At 43.9% G+C, this 23,070-nt stretch overlaps 1 protein-coding gene across 2 annotated transcripts in view; it reads left to right on the top strand.

Moving 5' to 3' along the window:
- TMEM135 (transmembrane protein 135) overlaps window positions 1-23,070 on the top strand; it is a 255,810-nt gene that overhangs the window by 221,625 nt on the left and 11,115 nt on the right. For both annotated transcript variants that reach the window (XM_053307850.1, XM_053307851.1), the window contains exons 9-14: window positions 3,033-3,102; window positions 15,820-15,987; window positions 18,684-18,747; window positions 19,338-19,414; window positions 21,721-21,819; window positions 22,721-22,788. In XM_053307850.1, coding sequence (XP_053163825.1) covers window positions 3,033-3,102; window positions 15,820-15,987; window positions 18,684-18,747; window positions 19,338-19,414; window positions 21,721-21,819; window positions 22,721-22,788 — 546 coding nt within the window. The remainder of the gene's footprint in view (window positions 1-3,032; window positions 3,103-15,819; window positions 15,988-18,683; window positions 18,748-19,337; window positions 19,415-21,720; window positions 21,820-22,720; window positions 22,789-23,070) is intronic.

The following is a 23,070-nucleotide window of genomic DNA, read 5'->3' on the forward strand; positions in this document are numbered from 1 at the left end:
TAAGGTGTGAGGTGCAAAGGATTCAGATAAAACAGAAGGGGACAGAGCAGAACCGTATAAAGAGCAGATGGGAGCCTGTGCCAGCTGGTCAAAGAGCCAAAAGAAAGATACCATATACCAGGTAGGAGACTCAGCATATAGGTGCTTGTATGCCAATGCCAGAAGCCTCCGAGCCAAGATGGGTGAACTGGAGTGCTTGGTTGCTAACACAGAAATAGATATAGTGGGCGAAACAGGAACAGTGAGAACCAGTGGGACACTGTTATCCCTGGGTATAAACTCTATAGAAAGGACAGGGAAGGGCGCCTTGGAGGAGGGGTAGCACTGTATGTTAAAGAAGGGATAGAATCTAACAGGGTAGAAAACCTGGGTGGACTGGAGTCCTCCACAGAAACCCTGTGGGTGACAATACAAGGCCTGAAAGGAAATGTACTACTAGGGACGTGCTATCGCCCTCCGGATCAAAATGCTGACAGTGACTGGGAGTTGCAGGAGGAAATCAGGGGGGTGTCAAGGAGAGGCAGGGCAGTAATAATGGGTGACTTCAAATACCCACACATAGACTGGGTAAATTCACAGTCAGGTCATGACAGAGAGGTCAAATTTCTAGATATGCTGAATGACTGTGCCCTAGAACAGTTGGTCTTGGAACCAACCAACCAGAGAGAAGGCAACCTTGGACTTAATCCTGAGTGGCACCCAGGACCTGGTGCACGATGTCAGTGTCATCGACCCTTTAGGGAACAGTGATCATAGTGCCATCAAATTCAGCATACATGCGGGGAGAGAATCACCAAGGACATCTAACACAGAAACTTTGAATTTCAGAAGAGGAAACTTGTCCAAAATGAGTAGTATGGTGAAAAGAAAGCTGAAAGGGGATATCAGGCGAATCACTTCGCTCCAGAGTGCATGGAGTTTACTCAAAGCCACAATACGAGAAGCACGGTTAGTTCATATACCCCAAAGGAGGAAAGGTACCACTACGTCCAGGAAGATGCCAGCATGGCTAATGGGTACCGTCAAAGAAGCCATAGAAGGGAAGAAGACTTCCTTCCGAAATTGGAAGGCCTGTCCAAATGAAGAGAACAGAAAGGAACACAAACTTTGGCAAAATAAATGCAAGGCAACAATAAGGGAGGCGAAAAGAGAGTTTGAGGGACATTTAGCTAAAAGCATCAAGGGGAATAACAAAAACCTCTTTAAATACATCAGAAGCAGGAAACTAGCCAGGGAGGCGGTTGGACCATTAGACAATGAGGGGGTGAAAGGGATTATTTATTCATTCATTCATTCATTCATTCAATTTCTATATCGCCCTTCCAAAAATGACTCAGAGCAGTTTACACAGAGAAATAATAAATAAATAAGATTATTAAGGAGGATATGGAAGTTGCAGAGAAGCTAAATAACACTAGAACCAGGGGTCATCCCATGAAATTGATTGCCAGGAAATTTAGGACTGACAAACAGAAGTACTTTTTCACTCAACGCATAATCAACTTGTGAAATTCTCTGCCAGGAGATGTGGTGACAGCCAACAACCTGGATGGCTTTAAGAGGGGTTTGGATAAAGGAGAGGTCTATCATCGGCTACTAGTCAGTGGGCTATAGACCACCTCCAGGCTCAAAGGCAGGATTCCTCTGTGTACCAGTTGCAGGGGAGTAACAGCAGGAGAGAGGGCATGCCCTCAACTCCTGCCTGCAGGCTTCCAGCGGCATCTGGTGGGCCACTGTGTGAAACAGGATGCTGGACTAGATGGGCCTTGGGCTTGATCCAGCAAGGCTCTTCTTATGTTCACTTGCACAAAATTTGTGGATCTAGAGCAGGGATTTGCAACCTATGGTACATGTGCCAAAAGTGACACACTATTGCTATTATCAGGGAGTTAGATCACATCAGTGGCAGAAGTGAAAAAGATGGAGTTGTGATTGAGGAAGAAGAGTGGCAATGTAGGAGGCAGTAGCAAAAGGGCGGGACTCTTCTTCCTCCTGTGATGGGAGCAGCAGCATCAGCTGATGTGAGTGCCCCCCTCCAACATTGTGCATGTGGACTGTAGAAGGAGAGGGGGCGTTTCAGGTACCCACAGCTATAACACGAGGCACACCACTTCTGAAAGGTTGCCAGCCCCTGATCTAGAGCATGAAGAGTTGCCATCAAAAAGGGTCTGCAAGTGTGGGCCACAGTTGCTCTGACAACTTTCCCCTGCCCCCAGTGAGTTTTCCTTCCCTCTTCTGTCTTTATGCTGCTTACTGGATCTACTCAGAAACTCCAAAACATGGCATTGAGTCAGAGATTGACACTGGCTCTCCTCTAAGATAGGAACTCTTACAAGACAGAGGGCACATCTTTGACTTATTTGGAGTGCTTCCAGAGCATAACATGATGTCCAAAACAGACCCATTGCCACCTGTCCTCCAGGTTGCAGGCTTGGGGGAGAGGTGGACACAAGTCAAAAATGAGCTCCTTCTCTTTTCCAGCTTAAAAGCATGAGCTGGAGGCAGAGTCAGTCTGATGGTACTGTGCCTCAGAGGTTCTAAGGAGATCCAAAACAGTGCATTCAAAAATAAGACTTTGCCCTTCCCTCACCCTGCCTGTGCATACCAGAAAGACAGGGGGATCAGCAGGGTCAGTGAGAGTCACCAGTTTGTACAAAGTCATCCTGGCCATGTCCATTGTGAGATTTCTCTGTGTAAGGTAAGTAAATATTATTGCCCCCACTTGGCTTATCTGCGACTGAGAGAATAGCGACTTATCTTAAGGTTACCTAGTGGCCTGGCTTGCAGCTCAGTTTCTTAACACTACTACAATAGCTCTCACTAGAGTAAAGAGCTTGCCTTTATTTGTACATAATTTGCAAATATTTTTAATATGATTTTTAAACAATCTCAAGTATTGCAAAGAAATATTCTTTGCACTCAGTAAATAATAAGGCAGTAGCAAGGTAACATGTTGTACATTTGGGAAAGAGTAAAACACTTCATGATATGCAAAAAGCAACTAACAATGGCCAATTGGTTTTCTTTTTCAGATGCAAGCATGGGCCAAGGCACAGATGTTGTAAGCACTATGAAGATAATTGCATCTCATATTGCATTAAAGTGAGTGGTAGAAAACATCATTCACCAATAGAGAGCTATAAGCCATAACTAGGCAGAAAAGGTATATGTAGGTGAAAAGAGGGTAACGGACTTTTTTCTGCTCTGATACTCTTGTGTATGTATGTGCACACATGTGTTTCCACAAATGGGTTGAGTGGTTCAGTGTCTGGCTTAAGTACAAATTGTGCAGTACAGCTGAGGCACTGTGTCAGTGCGTAGTGTAATAAAAGCTGTCTGTGTGTGTCTTTAGTCTGTGGTGTCTGCAGGATATGCAAGAAGGTGAAGGCACTGTTTGTTATCCTTTCATATCCTATTTAATTTCTGCTTGCTTGACTTAGATATCAATGTGATGCGTTTCAGCTTAACTGTTTGCTAGCTGCTTTCCTTTTTAATTTTGGAGGGGGGAATATTGTATATTTTAAAGAGCATGTGAGCGTCATGAATGCTGGCAGGCATTGATGGATTGGTGCGGTGTAACGTGCTTGGGGACTGGTTTCCAGGTTTCCTCTATTTCCTACAAGTGCCATGTGTCAGCATCTTGTAACATGCTGCAGGCAGTTGGGTAGCAACATGACCAAACCCAGTAACCCAAACCCACTTCTAAGCATGTGTTCAGGCCTACACTGAAAGGGGCATTTCAGAGCTGTTTCCCCCCAAGACCTAGTGATTCGAAAAGTTGCTCAAAGTGTTGCTTCATAATCTACCTATTACCTTCATGTGGGAAAGAATTAGAGAGGTTCCAAGAGGTTGGGTCCCCCAATTACAGTTGCCCCTTTAAGAACTGCACCTTTTTTAAAGGAAAGGAGTGGGGCCAATTCAGCCAGCCCAGGCCATGACCATAAGAACCAGCAGTTGGCTGCAACAATGTCCTATGCTGATCTGGCCCTGGTTGGCTCTTAGCAAGGTCTGTGATCTGGGCACTTGTGGAGAAAATTCTGACCCAGCCTCGACCAGGGTAATAACTAAGTACATAGGAACATAGGAACATACTGATTCAGAGCATAGGTCCATCTCGCTCAGTATTGTCCACACAGACTGGCAGCAGCTTCTCCAAGGTTGCAGGCAGGAATCTCTCTCAGCCCTATCTTGGAGAAGCCAGGGAAGGAACTTGGAGCCTAGATGCTCTTCCCAGAGCGGCTCTATCCCCTAAGGGGAATATCTTACAGCGCTCACACTTCTAGTCTCCCTTTCGTATGCAACCAGGGTGGATCCTGCTTAGCTTAAGGGGACAAGACATGCTTCCTACCACAAGACCAGCTCTCTTCCCTAGTAGAACATTTAAGTACAGAGGCAGTGTTCCTCTGAATACCAGGTGCTGAGAACGAATTGCATCACCCTCCTATAGTGTACATGAATGCTCAGATGCATTTTGCCAAGTGCTGTGGCAAACAGATTGCTGGACTAAATAGACCTTTCGCCTGATCTCGCAGGGCCATTCTTGTGCAGAAGCATTAAAAAGAGATGCACAGCCAGCAGCGCATACAATTGCTAAGGGGATCACAGAAGGCTTTTGTGCAGTGCTGTTCATGCCTAACTCCTTAAACAGAACCTTCTGACGATGTCTGCCTGAACAAGTTTCTCTTGGCGTTGTATCCACCGAAGCCTTGCCGGTTGCAGAAGTGTTCCGTCAATATCTGCTGTAAGCTCCTAAAGTGAGTGAGAAGCAAGGCTCTGAGAGTCTTGACTAATGGCATGACACACCGAGCCGTGTAACCGATCCCGCTCGCAGCCGGTCCTCTCTCTCAAGGGCCGGGAATGTGCTGTGCTGAGCTCGGCAGCTCGAGCAGCAGCGGCACCCATACAGCTGTGCCTCTCTGGCACACTGGGGGAGATTTTTTGGACTCTCTTCGCCTGTGAATGTATTTTAAGGGTAATGGGAGAAAGTCCACAGTTGTTGCACGGAGGGAGGGCAGTCTGTGTCCATTGAGATAAATGATCCCCCACCCACCCGCCAGAATATGATCATTGTGGTTTCTCTTTCCTTTGGAAGAGTTAACTGTGGGAGGAGATTGTTTTGGCTGGAATTAGCCTGGCACAGGTGGAAGCACCTGCTTTCGTGTCGCTTGGTGGGGCTCCAGCACATTTTGGTTTTTCCATTTAAGTGTGATGTATCCAGAGCAAAACAAGCTTTTTGGTGGGGGGAGCGTCTGCTGTTTTATTTACCATGATCTTTCTTCCATTTGGATTTTCACGGTTAATCGTTCTGACATTTCAGCAGCATGTGAAAAGAGAAGGTGCAGCTCATTTTTGCGCTGAGCTGGTCTCCTCTATTTCCTACAAGTGCCATGTGTCAGCATCTTGTAACATGCTGCAGGCAGTTGGGTAGCAACATGACCAAACCCAGTAACCCAAATCCACTTCTAAGCATGTATTCAGGCCCACACAGGAGACATTCCAGTACTTTATGGAACACCTAGCAAAACGTGCAGGGCAATTTGAGTGGCAATAGTGGCTGACGTGCTGGGCAACCCTACACTGACCTGTGGTTAAGGATCTGTGGGGCAGCTGCACAACTTAAGAACATAAGAACAGCCCTGCTGGATCAGGCCCAAGGCCCATCTAGTCCAGCATCCTGTTTCGCACAGTGGCCCACCAGATGCCGCTGGAAGCCACAGGCAGGAGTTGAGGGCATGCCTTCTCTCCTGCTGTTACTCCCCTGCAACTGGTACTCAGAGGCATCCTGCCTTTGAGGCTGGAGGTGGCCCACAGCCCTCCGACTAGTAGCCATTGATAGACCTCTCCTCCATGAAGTCATCCAAACCCCTCTTAAAGCCATCCAGGCTGTTGGCTGTCACCACATCCTGTGGCAGAGAGTTCCACAAGTGGATCACGTGTTGTGTGAAAAAGTACTTCCGTTTGTTGGTCCTAGACCTCCTGGCAATCAATTTCATGGAGTGACCCCTGGTTCTAGTGTTGTGTGAGAGGGAGAAGAATTTCTCTCTCTCCACTTTCTCCACACCATGCATGATTTTATAGACCTCTATCATGTCTCCCCGCAGTCATCTTTTTTTCTGTACTAAAAAGCCCCCGGTGTTGTAGTCTTGCCTCATAAGAAAGGTGCTCTAGGCCCCTGATCATCTTGGTTGCCAGCTTCTTTACCTTTTCCAGTTCTACAATGTCCTTTTAAAGATGTGGTGACCAGGATTATATGCAGTACTCCAAGTGTGGTCACACCATAGTTTTGTATAAGGACATTATAATATTAGCAGTTTTATTTTCAATCCCCTTCCTAATGATCCCTAGCATGAAATTGGCCTTTTTCACTGCTGCTGCACATTGAGTCGACACTTTCAACGAGCTGTCCACCACGACCCCAAGATCCCTCTCCTAGTCAATCACCGACAGCTCAGATCCCATCAGCACATACTTGAAGTTGGGGTTTTTCGTCCCAGTGTGCATCACCTTACACTTGCTAACATTGAACCGCATTTGCCACTTTGTCGCCCACTCCCGTCTGGAAAGATCCTTCGGAGCTCCTCACAATCAGTTTTGAATTTCAGTACCCGGAAGAGTTTGGTATCATCTGCAAATTTGGCCACATCACTGCTTACCCCTGCTTCTAGATCATTTATGAATAAATTAAAAAGCACCAGTTCCAGTACAGATCCCTGGGGGACCCCACTTCTTACTTCCTTCCATTGTGAAAACTCTCCATTTACAACTACCCTCTGTTTCCTGCCTTTCAACCAGTTAGCAATCCACACATGTACTTGTCCCCTTATCCCATGACAGCTAAGTTTCCTCAGGAGTCTTTGATGAGGAACTTTGTCAAAAGCTTTTTGGAAGTTCAGGTATACGATGTCAACTGGATCACCTTGAGCCACACACTTATTGACACTCTCAAAGAAGTCCAAAAGGTTGGTGAAGCAAGATTTACCATTGCGGAAGCCATGCTGGCTGACTCCCAGCAGGGCCTGTTGCTCTAGGTGCTTTACAATTTTATCTTTGAGGATGCTTTCCATCAATTTGCCTGGAACGGACATTAGGCTAACCGGCCTGTAATTTCCCGGATTGCCCCTGGATCCCTTTTTGAAAATCGGTGTTACATTTGCTACTCTCCAGTCCTCTGGTACAGAGCCCGATTTCAGGGATAAGTTAAATATTTTAGCAAGGAGGTCGGCAATTTCACATTTGAGTTCTTTGAGGGCTCTTGGATGGATGCCCTCCAGCCCTGGTGATTTGTTAGCTTTCAGTTTTTCCAGACAGTTTAGTACATCATCTCTTATCACTTCTATCTGACTCAGCTCTCTAGCCACCATCCCCGATAAGCCTGGTTCAGGAACAGGTATATGCTCAGTATCCTCTGCCATGAAGACAGACGCAACGAACTCATTCAGCTTCTCTGCAACCTCCATATCTTCCTTAATAATCCCTTTCACTCCCTCATTGTCTAATGGTCCAACCGCCTCCCTGGCAGGTTTCCTGCTTCTTATGTATTTAAAGAAGTTTTTGTTATTACCCTTGATGCTTTTAGCTAAATGTCCCTCAAACTCTTTTCGCCTCCCTTATTGTCACCTTGCATTTCTTTGGCCAGAATTGTGTTCCTTTCTGTTCTCTTCATTTGGACAGGCCTTCCAATTTCAGAAGGAAGTCTTCTTCCCTTTTATGGCTTCCTTGACGGTACCCGTTAGCCATGCTGGCATCCTCCTGGACTTAGTGGTACCTATCCTCCTTTTGGATATACAATCTAACTGGGCTACTAGTATTGTGGTTTTGAGTAAACTCCATGCATTCTGGAACATGGAGTGACTCTCCATGCTCTCCTGACTCTCCTGATTTTCCCTTTCAGCTGTCTTTTCACCATACTCCTTGAAAGCAAGCCCTAACAGTGTCTGCAGCGGGGCTGCTGGGGGACTACTTAAAACTGCTTCCTGGCAGTAGTGCTGTACTACTGCCCAGAAGTGATTATAAGTCATTCTACAGCGGCCCCCTCACACTGCATCTTTAGAGCTTCTTTTCAAGTTGCGCAGCAGCCCTGGAGGGTTCCTAATGTCAGTGTAGGACTGCCTGTCATGTCTGCCACTAGTTTTAATTCAGTATAAATGTATGCCTAGAATACTGTGCATGCACACAGAAATTTGCCTACCATGCTGCTTTATTTGGGACAGAAGAAATGTAAAAACTACATGTGGATGCAAAACTCTCTCTTATACTGGGTCAGGATACCTAGAATCTTTTAAATGGAGATGAATAGAGACTGGGATGAACTTCCTGTATACCTCTTCACTCAAGCTTTTTCGGCTTTTTAAAATTTTTAAGTTTTAATCTGTTTTTGACTTAGATTGCCTAAATTATTTTAAGATTTTTGTGTATGTTTTAACTTGTTTTATGTTATTGTTAACCACCCAGAGAGGAAAGTTTGGGGCGGTGCACAAATCTGATAAATAAAATTTAAAAATAAAACACAAGAACATAGGAAGCTTCCTTCTACTGAGTAAGACCATGGTCCATCTAGCTTAATATTGTCTACACAGACTGGCAGTGGCTTCTCCAAGGTTACAGGTGGGAGTCTCTCTCAGCCATATAGCAGGGGGAGAGTAATTGTCCCTATCCACTCTCAGCACAGCATCCCTCCAGTGGCTGTTGCTGGTGTCTATCTTATGCTTCTTTTTTAGATCGTGAGCCCTTTGGGGACAGGGAGCCTGTTTGTTTGTTTATATCTATGTAAACCGCTTTGGGAACTTTGTTTGAGAAGCAATATATAAATACTAGCTGACCCCGCACAGAGAATCTGTGCGCTCTTTGGGGCCGGCAGTTACCTCCCCCCCCCACCTTTCTGCCCCAGTCTCTACTTCCAGGCCCAGCCGCCTCTCCTCCCCACTGCCACTTCTGCCTCCCCTTTCTCCCCCCTCCCCCCTCCCCCCGCTCCTGGGCCTTGCCTCCGTGGCTGGGCTGGGCTCGCTGCTGCCTCTGGCCTCTGCGGCCAGGCCTGCCGCTGCCGTGGCGACCAATCCTCCTGGGTGCGTCTCAGCCAATCAGGCCCATCTGCTGCCCAGTCAATCAGCTGGGCGCTGGGACTCACATTCCAAGGCATACCCAGGAGAATTATAGCTATAGATTCATCGTATCTTACAGTGCTCGCATGTATTCTCCCATTCAAATGTAAACCAGGACAGACCCTGCTTAGCAAAGCGAACAATTCATGCTTGCTACTACAAGGCATGTACTCTACCACTGAGCTATGGTCTGTTCCCCTACATTTCTTTTTTTTGCTTTTGCCTTGAGAAACTCATTTGGTTCCTCTCCGATGGCTTTCCACCATTTTGTGACTCCTTTTTATTTTGGCAGACTTGCATTCAGACTGCCCTTTGGTTGGTTTCATCTAACTCCCTCCCTATTAATTTTGACGTCTTTATTTTGTGGTGCTTTGTTTATCTGCTACTCTGACCATTTTAATGACTGTGTTTTATGATTGTATTTTAATCATGTTAGCCACCTTGAGTGATTCTATAAAGAACTAGACAGGCACTTTACAGATAAGTTTCAGACCAAAATGCTTAAGATATATGTTGACTTATCTGTTAACTTTTCATCTTGATTGTGTCATGTAACAATACTAAAACTGGCTATGCCCCCCTGCTAACCCCTGCTAACTTGGCAAAGAGGCACCTTTTAATGTGGTGATTCTCTTTATTTAGCAGGGAGAGAGTAACTGGCCCTCTCCACCTCCAGCACAGTTCTCGCAGTGACTGTTGCTGGTGTCTATCTTATGTTTCTTTTTAGATTGTGAGCCCTTTGTGGACAGTCATCCATCTTATTTATTTATTATTTCTCTGTGTAAACTGCCCTGAGTCATTTTTGGAAGGGCGGTATAGAAAATCAATCAATCAAATAAATAAACAAGCAAGCCAGCAAGCCCATGCAGTGAGTGAATTGTGTGGGAAGCATTTTATGTGCTTAGTGGCCATTCTAAGACTTGACACACAAGCACACCTATATATCAGTCATGGCTTTGGGCCAGAGCATCTATTGGACTCCATTCACCCATATGAATCTTTCAGGACCCTCCATTCTACATCTCAGGCCCTAGTTGTGGCCCCACCATTGACTGAGATCTGATTGGCAGGGACCAGAGACACGGTCTTCTCGGTTATGACTGCTCAACTCTGGATGCCCTCCTGGATGAAATTCTCTATGAGTTCTCCCTCAGCATTTAAAAAAATAATTATGTTTGGACTTATTGTTGGAGAGGTTTTTAAATTTTATTTTTTGTCCACTTTAGTGGGTTTTAAATTTGTAAATTTGGTTTTATTTGGGTCTAGTTTTAATTGAGTCTGATTTAGTTTATATTTTGTTGTTTTGTTGTTGTGACCGTCCTAAGCAGTATTGCACTGGAGGGGCAGGAGAGAAATGTTTTAAATAAATAAATTACCCTGAGGAACCAACCCAGTGTTAGAGAAAGTGGGCATTGCACCCATATTTCCACACCAATGTGTTTGTGAGTGATCAGGTCCAAATCATAGTGCCAATTACTGGCAAACCATCATAGTGTGCCCATCCCCATTTCAAATGGCTGCTGCTAGCTCTCATGAACTATCATGATCTGTACTTGATTGAGTGATTGATTGATTAAGTGCCGTCAAGTCAGTGTTGACTCTTGGCAACCACTTAGATAGATTCTCTCCAGGATGATCTGTCTTCAAATTGGCCTTGAAGGTCTCTCAGTGGTGCAGTCATTGCTGTACAGGAGATTGAGTTGTAAATGCAACGTAACAGTAATGGTAGCACTAAATCCCTGCAAAACTACAATCTGTGATTCTTTAGTGGGGTACTTCCTTTTGTTCTCACCTGCTCCTGTTGTGGATAAAGGCAATTAATTGAAGCTCCCAAAAATTGCCAGTTTGACTGTGCAGAGAGCCAAGAATGGAGTTCTGGAAGGTCACCAGATATGTGCCTGTGCCGAACATACTTAGCTAACGAGAGAGGAAAGAGTGGGCATGTATGCGATCCCTGCTTTATTACATGTTTCCCTGGGTAGGAGTAATTTACACTTAATCCAGTTTCTCCCAGCTGTGAGTTAAAAGGCATTTAGCACATGATGATTTCTGTTTTATGTTAGACAATAAAAGTTCTTGACTTCCAGGAGAGATCATCAAAGATGGGGGACTGGTGGTTAGATTTAGTTGTAATCTGTGCATTAACTCAAGAGCATTGCGCTGGCTTTCTGCACTAGAGCTTGCTTAAGCCCTGCATAAGTCGCAAAGCCTTTCACTTGAACAGTCTTCACTGGTTTGAATTTCACTGCACATGCATATTTTGAGTAATGACTGCCGTCATAGCTATCAGTGCAGGCTGGCCCTTTTAATCGCACCCCAAATACTTATACATTGAGACAGTAAAATGATATACATGCAGCAATCAGCACTATAAATATGTCCACAAGTTTTTTTTTAATGGTTTATTTAAAATAGAAAGGAGCCTCCCCTCACTGGTAGTAACAGATCCAAGGGATGTGAGTTTCCAAAAAAGAAAGTGCCAAAGCGTTCAACAAGTGATGTGACCAGACATTTATATCTCTGTGCATATGTGAACTACCTACTAGCATGAATGGTGGATTGCTGGCACAGGTTGGAAATTTCCAGATTAACTGGAAACTGGATAGTCTCTCTTCTTTGGCAGTGTTATAGAAAACTGCATCTGATCTCTCTCTTTTTAGTTTATCCCTTTTCAAGACTACTGCAGCCCAAATCCTGCTAATTGCTTAACCATTTTAAACAGGAAATGGCCCCCAAGGTCACTTGCGGCTTCCCCCTCCTCTCTACGGACAAATCTTCCCCCCACCTCCAGCCAGGCCTAAATGCAGTTAATTGTTCACCATGGTTGCAGATAATTGGGGTTCCTGTCAAATCTAGGATCTGAAAGCTATGATTTGAAACTGTGGTCCAAGATGAAGAATGTATATAATATGCTCTACAGGCATGTCCACTTTTGTTCTGAAACTTCTGTAGTCCCTTGGTAATATGCTACAGAAATTAGAACAGACCAAAGAACGACGTTCTAAAGAATAATTTTGTTGCCAGACTTGGATGCACATGCCCATGTTTTTATATTAATTATGCTGAATGCAACTTCTGTTGCTTGGACAATTTCTTCCTAGCCTGATATACACAGAGGTTTTTAAGAGAGGGGTTGTTATTGTTGAACTTTTCCTAAGGATTGTTCTGGACAGAATCAGCAGGAGTTGTCTACTAGGGGAGGGCCTAAATGGTTTTGTAATTTTCTTTATGAAAGGGTTGGGTTTCTTCTCACTGGAAAGGATGGCTGCCAACAGCTTTTCCTATTTCTTTTCCTTCTCTCCAAATACCTTGTCTTCCCATAGTCATACCAGCTTGCACATTGTTTTTGTCTGGTTTTTCCACTGTCTGTTGTGAACAAAGTGGCAAAAACTACTGCAGGTCTTATGTCTATGGTTGAGTGGTGGCAAAATCTGGCCTACAGATTTAATCCTAACATTTAAAATTATCTAAGTAGATTGGTTGACATACCAAGCAAGGATGCTCTCATAGCAGGTTAACATAACAGAAGTGGTAATTTTTTTACCCCCTCCACCTTCCCAGGAAGCCTTCTGTACCACCTGAAAATAAGTCCCCAAGGGATGTGCAGCTCTTGAGGACATAGTTGTGTGTGTGTTTGTAAAATTCTCCTAAACATACCGTCACTAAACCCATGTGTGACAGCTCTCGTGAGAGTTTGCGAGCAGCTGCCTGGAGGATAGTGACGGAGAAGCGTCGGCCAGGGTGTGTGTGTGTGTGTGTGTGTGTGTGTGTGTGTGTGTGTGTATGTATATTCCGGGTGAATTGAAGGAGATTCTCTAAGTTCGGAGGGAGGGTGGCAGGGAAATCCAGAAAAGCATTAATTTTTTTGAAACTGCTTGTTTTTTGTGAACAGTATTTGGGATTGGGAAACATTTTTCCGCAAGGTCAGTAGCCTGGAGTTGTTTTGCCTTCTCACTTAGTGTGGTTTGGCTCAACTTGGTTGCTTGAGTCATCTGGAAGCGGAAGCGTTCAGATAGGATGTGCCATGTTTGTTCCTGCTTTCTGACTTACTGTAGTATGGAGTGTTTTTACTGGCCCAATTCTTACTGTGTGTTTGACAGCCTTCTTATGGGAGTTTGCAAGATTCCCAAGCCTCGCCACATGGGTTAGAAGAAGTTTTCTGAGTGGCAGCCTGGCTCAGAGACGGGATAAGAGGGGAAAGAGAACAACCTTGTGCACAGTTGTCTAAAGAGCAAATAGTCTGAGGGAGCTGAAAAGCTGATGGTGGTGTGGTGTGTATGATGTGAAGGCATGGCTGATCTAGGGAGAGTGGGCAGTGCCTTCAGATTGAGCCAGGCAAGCTGGGTTTGGAAATAGAGATTCATTTAGTGATGGCCACATCTTCATAGTCAAAGCTGAATAAAGGGATGCTCTCTGTTCCCCTCAGCATCCTACAAGCTTTCTGGTTGGAAATACAAATTCTTAGTGAGTTTCAGAACAGGTGATTTGTTTGTTTCTTTTGCTGTGTGGTGTTCCCCACCCCCACGTCCTCATATTCTTTTTGAAGCAGAACTCCCTGTGTGAGTCAGGGCTGCCATGTAGCATGCTCCTCTGCTGCTTCCTTCCAAAATGTATTAGTGACAGCTACCCATCTATGCATGGGGCTGGAAAACTTGGCCCTGACTCTCATGTGGCATGTTCTGCTTCACAGTGAGGACAGGGCTGGGTGGACAGGAACAGCACTGCAGGGATGCTGATCTCCATGGTGAAAATAATGTATAGACATTGACAAGCGCTGAACATTCACATTTTGGGCACACTCACCACAGTGACACTTCCAGATCACACGCTTTGCCGTTTCACTGACTGACATCCAAATGAACACCATGCTGGTTCAAAGGTGCCAAGTTCCACACTAACACTGCATGACCCTCAGGGACATATTTTTATGACACACAGTAGTCTTCAGAGGTAAGGGAAGATAGTCTGAAATCACCCCTTCCCCTGCTGGTGAGACAGTGCACTGTTGCATCAGCGCAGTGCTAGTTTGGATGTCAGCTGTGTATTAGGAAAGGGATTTGAAATAAAATATAATGCTTTAGTTTAAATTGATGATGCTTTACACTCTGCTTGTGCACTTCCCAGAAGTATTTGGCTACCCAGTGCTGGTACTGGGACTTGATAGCCCCTTGGTTTGATGCAAAGTGACTGTTCCTCTGAGTGTCTTTTATACTCGCCTATCCAGAACTGTAAAAATGGAGCACGTTGCAAACAGAAATAAATAACTTATTTTTAACATTGGCAGAGAAGTAGTAACAATTCAGCCCATGAATCTCCTTCGACTTTATTGCTTTCTTCACTAGGCACATTGCAAAGTGGTGGTTGAAAGAGTCCAGGGATAGGACAGACTAGTGACTGAATATAGCTCTCTAGTTCTCATTTTCAGGAAAAAAAAAATTTCTGAGTTGCCTCAATAATTTTTCCAGGTGTTTGGATGTGAGGCATGAGGCTTTCCCTACCACATCGTTCTCCTTTCTATACCACAATTAAGTGTGCAGGATTGACACCAGAGTGATTTTAAGTTGGTGGGGGGACCAAAGATAAATAGATGATCTGTACATTTCTTTTTTAATTAAGCAAATGTTCTCATTTGCTTAATTCTCATTTTTTTCTTGGTGAGCCAGCCTGCCCTCCAACAAAGACAAGGCTATCATTGGACTGGTAGAGCGAATTTGTTCAGGCAAATCAGCTGAAAAAGGATGTGGGATGCATTCTCAGTCATGGTGATCCTGGTTAAAGAATTAACCAGGAATGCTAAGCCCCGTGGAGCTGGTTGTGAGAACACAGATTTCCTGGGGAAATTTCCTGGGGAAAGCCGCGAGCACAGCCATGGTGTACTAGTTTCCAAGATGGCAGGAAGATGGTGGGATTTGTCCTGTTAGGTTGTGTCCTCACAGTTACAGTGATCTGATTCTGGTTATCTGTCTTGGTTAAATGAGGTTTAATCACAGCAGTTTGACCAGGATTGCCTGGGAAATTTGCATTCTCATGTCCAGCTCTACGGTGCTTAGCAATCCTAGTTAACTCCTTAGCCAGGATTGCTGTGATTGAGAGAATGCAGCCACAATCTTTCCAATATCATCTGCCAAAACAAAAAGGGGGTTGTAGGATATGTACAGCAAGCCATATTATACCAATGGGATGGGAAAAAGGGGGCCAGTCTGTACCTGGTCTAAGGGCCCACTCAAGACACAGACACACATTCTGAGCTGTTCTGGAGTTCAGGAAGAAGCTATATCATGTGGTGTAGTGGTTAGAGTGTTGAACTAGGAGATCCAGGTTCAAATCTTCATTCAGTGACTGAACTCTCTGGGAATCCTTGGGATAATCATCATTTTTCATCCTCACCTACCTCACAAAGCTTTTTTTATGATAGTAGAATCATTTATGCTAACCTTGTAGGAAGGATGGGATAAAATGCAATCAGCATAGGAGGCCTTTGTCACACCCTGGGAAAAACTTGGGAATGGAAGAATAACAATTGATGATTTCCAAGAAAAGTTAAATTGAAATTTGGTGTTAGACTCCAAGATGTTCCAGCTAATGCTTGCAAAGCAAACCTTTCCAAGGTTTTGTTTTATAGTTAGGTTTATTTGTGGAGTTCCTGATTCATTCATTCTCTCTCTCTGTTTCCTGCTTCCTTCTGTCTCTCTAAATGTCACATTCTTAATATCTTCTCTAGGGCTTCATTAGGATGTTTAGTGTCGGTTACTTGATCCAGTGTTGCCTTCGAATCCCATCAGCATTCCGGCATCTGTTTACAAAACCTTCTCGGCTGCTCTCGCTCTTCTACAACAAAGAAAATTTCCAGCTTGGGGCTTTTCTGGGGTCATTTGTCAGTATATACAAAGTAAGTTTCCAAAGTGCTGAAAACGTAAAATGTTGGGATTTAATTATTCTAATGTTATTCTTTTTGCAGCAGCACTTAATGAGCAACTTTATTATTCTAGGGCCTGAGCCACCAGATTTTCTGCTAGCATGCACATTGGTCATCTTTCTTGCAATTAAAAAAAAAATACACACAGAGAGAAATTAGTCGATTTAGCTACTTTTTTACTGGATGGGAAGCAGGAAAAGACAATGCTTCCCTTTCATTGAGTATTAGTTGAAGTTTGGCTTGCTTGGTCACAAAAGAGATATAAGTTGTGGGTGGGGGATGTCAGCTGCATGCTGATGACATAATCTGCCAGGAGTTCCAACATTCTGGGGTCCCAGGTTTGAGAACCCAGTGGTTCCAGGTAGATGTTAACATGGGGAACAGAATGGAACTTCAAAGGACCTGAGCAGAAGCCTTCCAGGATGAATGCTCTCTGGACTATCCCCCTTAAATAAGACCGTAGCAAGCACAACTTGGTGCCGCCACCCCCACCCCCAACTGCCCCTGCCCCAAACTACAGAAATGATCCAGGAGGATACCATGGTCAATAGTACCAAAAGCTATTTGTCCAGGTCCAGGAAAATCTATCTGCTCTAACCATTATGGGGTGCATTGCTTTGATGTGTTGAAAAGCGGTCAGGATTCATATGATGATTACTTTTGTGGTGACTTGGTAGATTTGAAGTCTGAAAGGTACAACATGCAGCCTAGTATGTGACTTTAAGTTAATGCCAGATGAGGCTGAGGCTGGAAGAGCAGAACAATTTCTGTAATGATTCATCAGGGGATCATATCTCTTACCAATGTAAATAGCAAAATAATGCCGGTGAATACAATTACTAGTTTTTCCATGAACCATGATTTTTTATGGAAACTAACTTTCTGAAAGTACAGCAGTTCCAGCACCACACTTGTAAAAAACACCCATTTATGAATCTTCGTCTCATTCAAATGTCACTCATTCAATTCTGCTTGGGAGAAACTGCAATTTTCTTCAAATTTATGTTTCTTCTTGTGAGGAACTCTGAAATTCTCTTTGAATTTCGGTGACCTGTGAGGATCTAATTTTGGTTCTCTGTGTTACATCTCCTGTAAGGTTCTACAGAGAGGTAACTGAAAGAGACAGTCGGGTACCCTTTTGTCTCTTGTAAACAATTGCAATCAGCACTATCAGAACCCATGCTAATTGAACAAAGGGCATCTTTTAAAGTGATGATTCTCTAAGATTTAGCGGGGGGAGAGCAGCTGGCCCTATCCAGCCCCAGCACAGCATCCCTCCTGTGGCTGTTGCTGATGTCTGCCTTATTTTATTTTTTAGATTGTGAGCCCTTTAGAGACAGAGAGCCATCTTATTTATGTATTTTTTTTATTTTTTATCATGTAAACCACTTAGAGAATTTTGATTAAGAGTGGTATATAAATATCAGTAGTTGTAGCAGCAGCAGCTTTAGAGAATATAAAATGGAGAAATCCCTCCTTACTATTACCGTATTCAGTACAGCAGGAGCCCACTTCAGCTATTGCCTGGATTGGCATGGTTGCTGCCACCTCCATGGTTGCTCCCACACTTCTTCTAAGAGTCATGAGGGTGGTAACACGGATGTGGATTACTTTCCTTAACTATTGGTTGAAGGTGGTGTTCTCTCCGATGGGGCTGGGCTCACTGATGCTTGAAGATAGCTTCCAGTCATGGTGGAAGTCAAGTGTTAAAGAATAGCTCGCTTCTTATGGCTTTTCTCCTGAAGTGCTACAATCTATGGGCTATGAAGAAGCAAAGGCTGTAAAGCAAAGGATATTAGATATGCAATGGCAACAGGAGATAAGTAGGGCCCCCAAACGACTTAAAATGTGGAGACTTGCCTTTCCCACCAAGCCAGCTGATTATTGCCAAGCCCCAATTACCCCTAAGTTCTACAAAGAATTTGTGCTGGCTCACTTTGACGTATTGCCCTCAAGGGTTTTATATGGTAGATATGGTGGGATTTCTTATTCTGAACGCTATTGCCCATGTGATACATAGACCATAAAGGATGTGGGTCATGTTTTATTGTACTGTAACTTTTATAGAGACTTGTGTGAATTGTTAATTCTACCCCTAAAGGACATACCAGGCAGAGGAGATGAAGTATATATCTCATTTCTCTCGTCAGACTTATCAAGCCAATGTTACTTATAATGTGGCTAAGTTCTGTTTAAGAGCAATGCATATACGGCAGGATCTAATGACTAATGTAGTGGAGTAGTTTACTATGTGTCTGTATATTCATGGAGCTGTGTTGTTGCTATATTGTTGTATGGGTGTGACACTGTATTTTTTTCATGTTTCTGTACGGGTCAAAGACTGTAATAAAGTGTATCTATCTAGCCTAGATAACATGCTTATGTGGACTGCATGGTTACACTCCTGAGGGGAGTGCACAATAGCAACCTCTTGACTGAGGCCTTGTTTTGGCCTTCTAAAGAATTTTTAATCTAGCATCTGTCTCCAAATGTCATGTTTAGATTACTTTATAAACCCTGGTGCCAAGCACCTACTAAATGTTCATTAGAGCTGGACTGTAATCATAGGGTTCTGTTTATACTTGATTAAAATTTTAAGATATTATTGAAACCCTTGTTACTGGTGCTGTGGCATCTAACAAGGTTACTGTGTTTATCCTTGAATACAGGGTACGAGTTGTTTCTTGCGCTGGGTACGGAATTTGGACGATGAACTGCATGCACTTATTGCTGGTATGTTTGTGTTTCTTCATGCCGTCATTTCTGATGTCCAGGGCTAGTCGTTTCCATGCATCTGTCTGCACTTTAGGGAGACCCTAGTTTGAGACTAGAAATGCCAAGGAGAACAGCTTTGTAGATTTGGGGGGAGATGGCAGTGTGAGACATCCTCTAGCAGCAATTGGCTTAGATCCTGTGATGTCATAGACTGTTAATGAAAGAATTAAGTTGTCACAATTCAAATGTCCATCTATGTGAAAGTTCAAATGTCCATCCAAAGTGAAAGGTCACTTCAGCTGAGAAGAATATGCTCGGGGAAGACAGGAGGGACCTAGGAGAGTATGACACTGCCACAGGTATTGGGTGTGTAAGACAGCTGGGAAGTCAGTATGGGCTGGCTGGTTCTCAACTAATTTGAACAGTTTTATTTGGGATTGCTGTTTCCTTAGATGTTCTTAATAATGGTTGTTAGCCACCTCAGGCATCTCTTGTTATGAGACGAAAGACAGGATTTCAGTTTTTTAAAAACAAGTAAATAAATAATGCTATAGAGTTCTGCGCAGCACAGTATAAATATGTGGCTGATTGGTTTCTTGTTAATGCAGGATCCCTGGCTGGAGTGTCAATGATGTTTTACAAAAGTACTACCATCTCCATGTACCTGGCTTCCAAACTAGTGGAGGTAAGCATGGAGGAGAGGACGCCTCCTAATGCATCTCTTCCTGGCTGCCCTGTGAGGGCGAGGAAGAAAAGGACAATATTCTTGCATCACACCCAGAAATCATGTTCAAAGTCAGCCTTGACCAACTGGCAGTGCTGGGCCACTTTCACCCCGTCCCTTGTTCTTGTGTCTGCATCCCATCTAAGAGCCACCTATGAGGGAAGTTGAGCAGTACGCACTTTTGCTTGGCCAATACTGTTCTCAGGCATCCCTCCCAGCTTGTTTCCCCCACACCGTGTACACCCAGTAAGCAGTAGCAGCTTGTATGGGCAGAGCGTGGGGCGGGTGTCTACAAGCTGCAAGTGCAACTGGTTCCCTCTCACCTCTCCCTGCCCCGGCTGCCTCGTTCTTCCTCGCCTACTCCCCCGCTGCCATTGTACTCCCAGATGTGTGGCCTGGAGGGAGAAGCAGCCGTGACAGCAGTGGGAATAACTTGGACAGGTGAGTCAGCCACACCCTCTAGAGCCTCCGATCCGGCAGCACCTGCCATTGGGACTGTCAGTCTCAGTAACAATGTGAGCCTGAGCCACAACTGTCACCTCCTTCTCTTCTAGCCCACACACCAGCAGTCATTTAGCGGAGCCTCCCCTCTTGTGGCGAGTGCTGTAAAACTGTAACACCATTTTGTAAAGTTGAAACAAGGTGGCAGGTGTGGAAGAACTCATACTGCCTCTTAATTGCCACTCATCTTAACGGTTGAGGACTGCCTGTCAGTCAGATGAAAAACTGTAATACTCCCTGCCCCTTGATCTTTGGTTCCCCCCACTCCTCTTTTAATTTTAAACAAATGTTGAAGACTTTTTATTTCAGCAGGCCTTCCTCAAACTCTCTATATTTCTTTGTGATTGCCCTAATTTAATGACTGTCTTATCTTGCAAGAGGAGCATGTTGCTTAGGAGACATTAAAATCAAAGGATTTTAGAGACTGTTTTTTACTCTGTTTCTAAATGAATTTTGTTGTAAGCTGCCATGAATCCATTTATGAAGAATGGTGGCATATAAATCTTTTAAATAAATAAAATAAAAAGTTGCTTCAACATATTAATCCTCCCTCCCGCAAAAGCACATTCCTAACCGAAATACATCAGAAATCAGTTTGACAATATTTTGTTTCCTGCCCCTGTTGGCTTCTGCATTTTACATATTTTCACATTATTAAAGGCTCACAAATTGAACAGGGGCTTGCTGTATATTAATATTTGGGGTTTGTTGTATATTCATATCTCTCTAGGCTCCTGCTGGCTTTCCCTGGAGTTTACTTGAGGGCATCATGGCAGTAGGGAAATGAGACACACTGCATGGTTTGCCATCTTATGCCAGCCAAAGCTAACTGACCAAAGAGTTGCTTGTTGCTTAGGAGACAAAAATATGTGGATGGAAATAAACGTCTGGTGATTTCTTAAAAAAACAAAATAGAGCATGGGATTTCCAGTTATTTTAGAGGGCTCTATTTGATGTTGTTGTTTTGAGTGGTAACAACACTATGCTGGTAAAATGGATCTATTACTAGGATCTGAAATGTCCTCTATGTAAGTGAATCTTACTGCATAATGTTAGGCGAGTGTTTTGTTGCTATAAAAAAGGAGCAGAAATGCAAACTCCAGTGAATTGTAGCAAATACAGATCCCTGGAGCTTCCTCTCTCTCATGTTCTAAGGTAATAGCTTATTACCTTAGAATATGGCTTATTATAATAGGTATAACAAATAAATAAATAAGCCACTTAGTACAGTGGAAGCAACTTAAGCCCATGGCCCTGTAGTTTGCTTAAATTGTTTGAGGCACGCAAGCTGTCTCATGAGTAGATTTAACACCCCCACAGGTCCCTCAAGCAAGCATGGATTCTGGCCTTGCCAGCACTGCGCTTGCACAGTGGCCTATTGTGAATGTGCATCCAGAGATGAAATCACCTGCAAACACATTTGAAGTGGTACAGTCTGAGAAGTCTGTGCTGTATGCCCTGTTGGAGATTTTTGGATCAGCTCATAATTCCTAGTAGATGTCACTATGAAGGTCACTGAAAAAGTAACCACATAATAGCAGGACAGTGGTGGTGTGAACAGCTATTCCTTAAGAATGACCAGACCTTGACTTTGTTTGATGCCCGCTTCTTTAAAAGCTCCATGACAACAAGAATGTGAAAGCGGCACCAAGTGGTAGTCCCACTTTCCAGTCCCACAGTGCTAGGTCATTGCATTCTCCCATCCTCTGTTTGCTATGATGCATCTCTTTCATTACTTTCTTGGTGTTTTTGTTTGTTTTCAATAGGCCATGTACTTCAAAGGCATCGAAGCTGGAAAGGTGCCCTATTTTCCTCATGCAGACAGTATCATCTATGCTGTTTCTACAGCTATCTGCTTCCAGGCCGTAAGTGTTGTCTTCGATTGAAAGATGTTTAGTTTGTGTCATATATTGATTAAACACAGTGAAGTAAAAGGACTTTGAAGGCAATCTGGCCTAGTCATCCATACATATGAGGGCTGATTGACTCTGTATTTACATTAGGACATTTCCCAGTGCTATTATGCTGCTAGAGGAGAACCATTACTGAATCTTTTCATGCCAGTGTGTGTGCGAGCCCTGGTAATGCGAAATGGCCACCACTTCTAGAAATAAATTTGACATGAGCAACCATCTTACATGAACTTATCCCCTTTGATCTGAAAATCACTGCAGTTTTTCCATTTTCAGAAAACAATAGAGGATTTCATGTGAGTTGGTTGCTCATAAATTGCTGCCCCTTCACTTTGGAATTCTCTTCCCTCCCCCAGGTTTGGTCTGCCTTCTCCCTTTCAGCCTTCAAAACCTTTTTGAAGATACTTCTTTTCTGCCAGGAGTTTGCCCTTTAAATTTTTTTTGTTTATTTATTCCCTCCCCCCCCCCCCAGATCTCGACTATTGATCTTGTTCATACACCGCTCTGAGTCTGTGGATTAGGGGGTATATTAAATCTCATACATACATACATAAAATGGACAGTTGTTTGCAGAAGTTCTGTAGGAGGGAGAGCAGAGAAGGGGGCACAATTGACACACAGAAGCAACAGTTGCATTATGATGCTAAGAACATGAGCATAGATGTCCTCATTGACCTTAAGCAGTGATTCTTTCATGAGCTAATGTATATGTATAGAACAATGCAAAAGAAAGCATTGTCTGACAGATACTGAGGCAAGCATTTCAAGGAAATCACTTTCATGTTCACAGTATCCACACATCAGATATTGTAGTCTCTGATTGCTGAAATTAAATTCAGAATGTTTGTTTTAGGCTGTGATGGAAGTGCAGAACCTGAGACCTTCATACTGGAAATTCCTCTTACGGCTGACAAAGGGCAGGTGAGTGATTGACAGTGGTTACAATTGTGTAGTGGCAGATTCAGTTTCTCCTAGAAAGTAGGGGTATCCATGGAACAGCTGCAGGTGGGTCAATTCGAGTTTGAACCAAACTTGAACTGAACCGCCCAGTCCACAAGCTAGTTTGTTAGAACCGGCTGGCGCTTCATGCCTAGAACTGGTTTGAACTGGTTCTAGTGCTTGCAAAAGGGAATCCAGTAAAAATTCCCCTTTACAAGCAACGGGGAACCCTGCAGGTTTGAAGAAGGGTGGGTGGGAGGTTAC

This window comes from Hemicordylus capensis, chromosome 3 (assembly GCF_027244095.1).
Source record: "Hemicordylus capensis ecotype Gifberg chromosome 3, rHemCap1.1.pri, whole genome shotgun sequence".
Lineage (NCBI taxonomy): Eukaryota > Metazoa > Chordata > Lepidosauria > Squamata > Cordylidae > Hemicordylus > Hemicordylus capensis.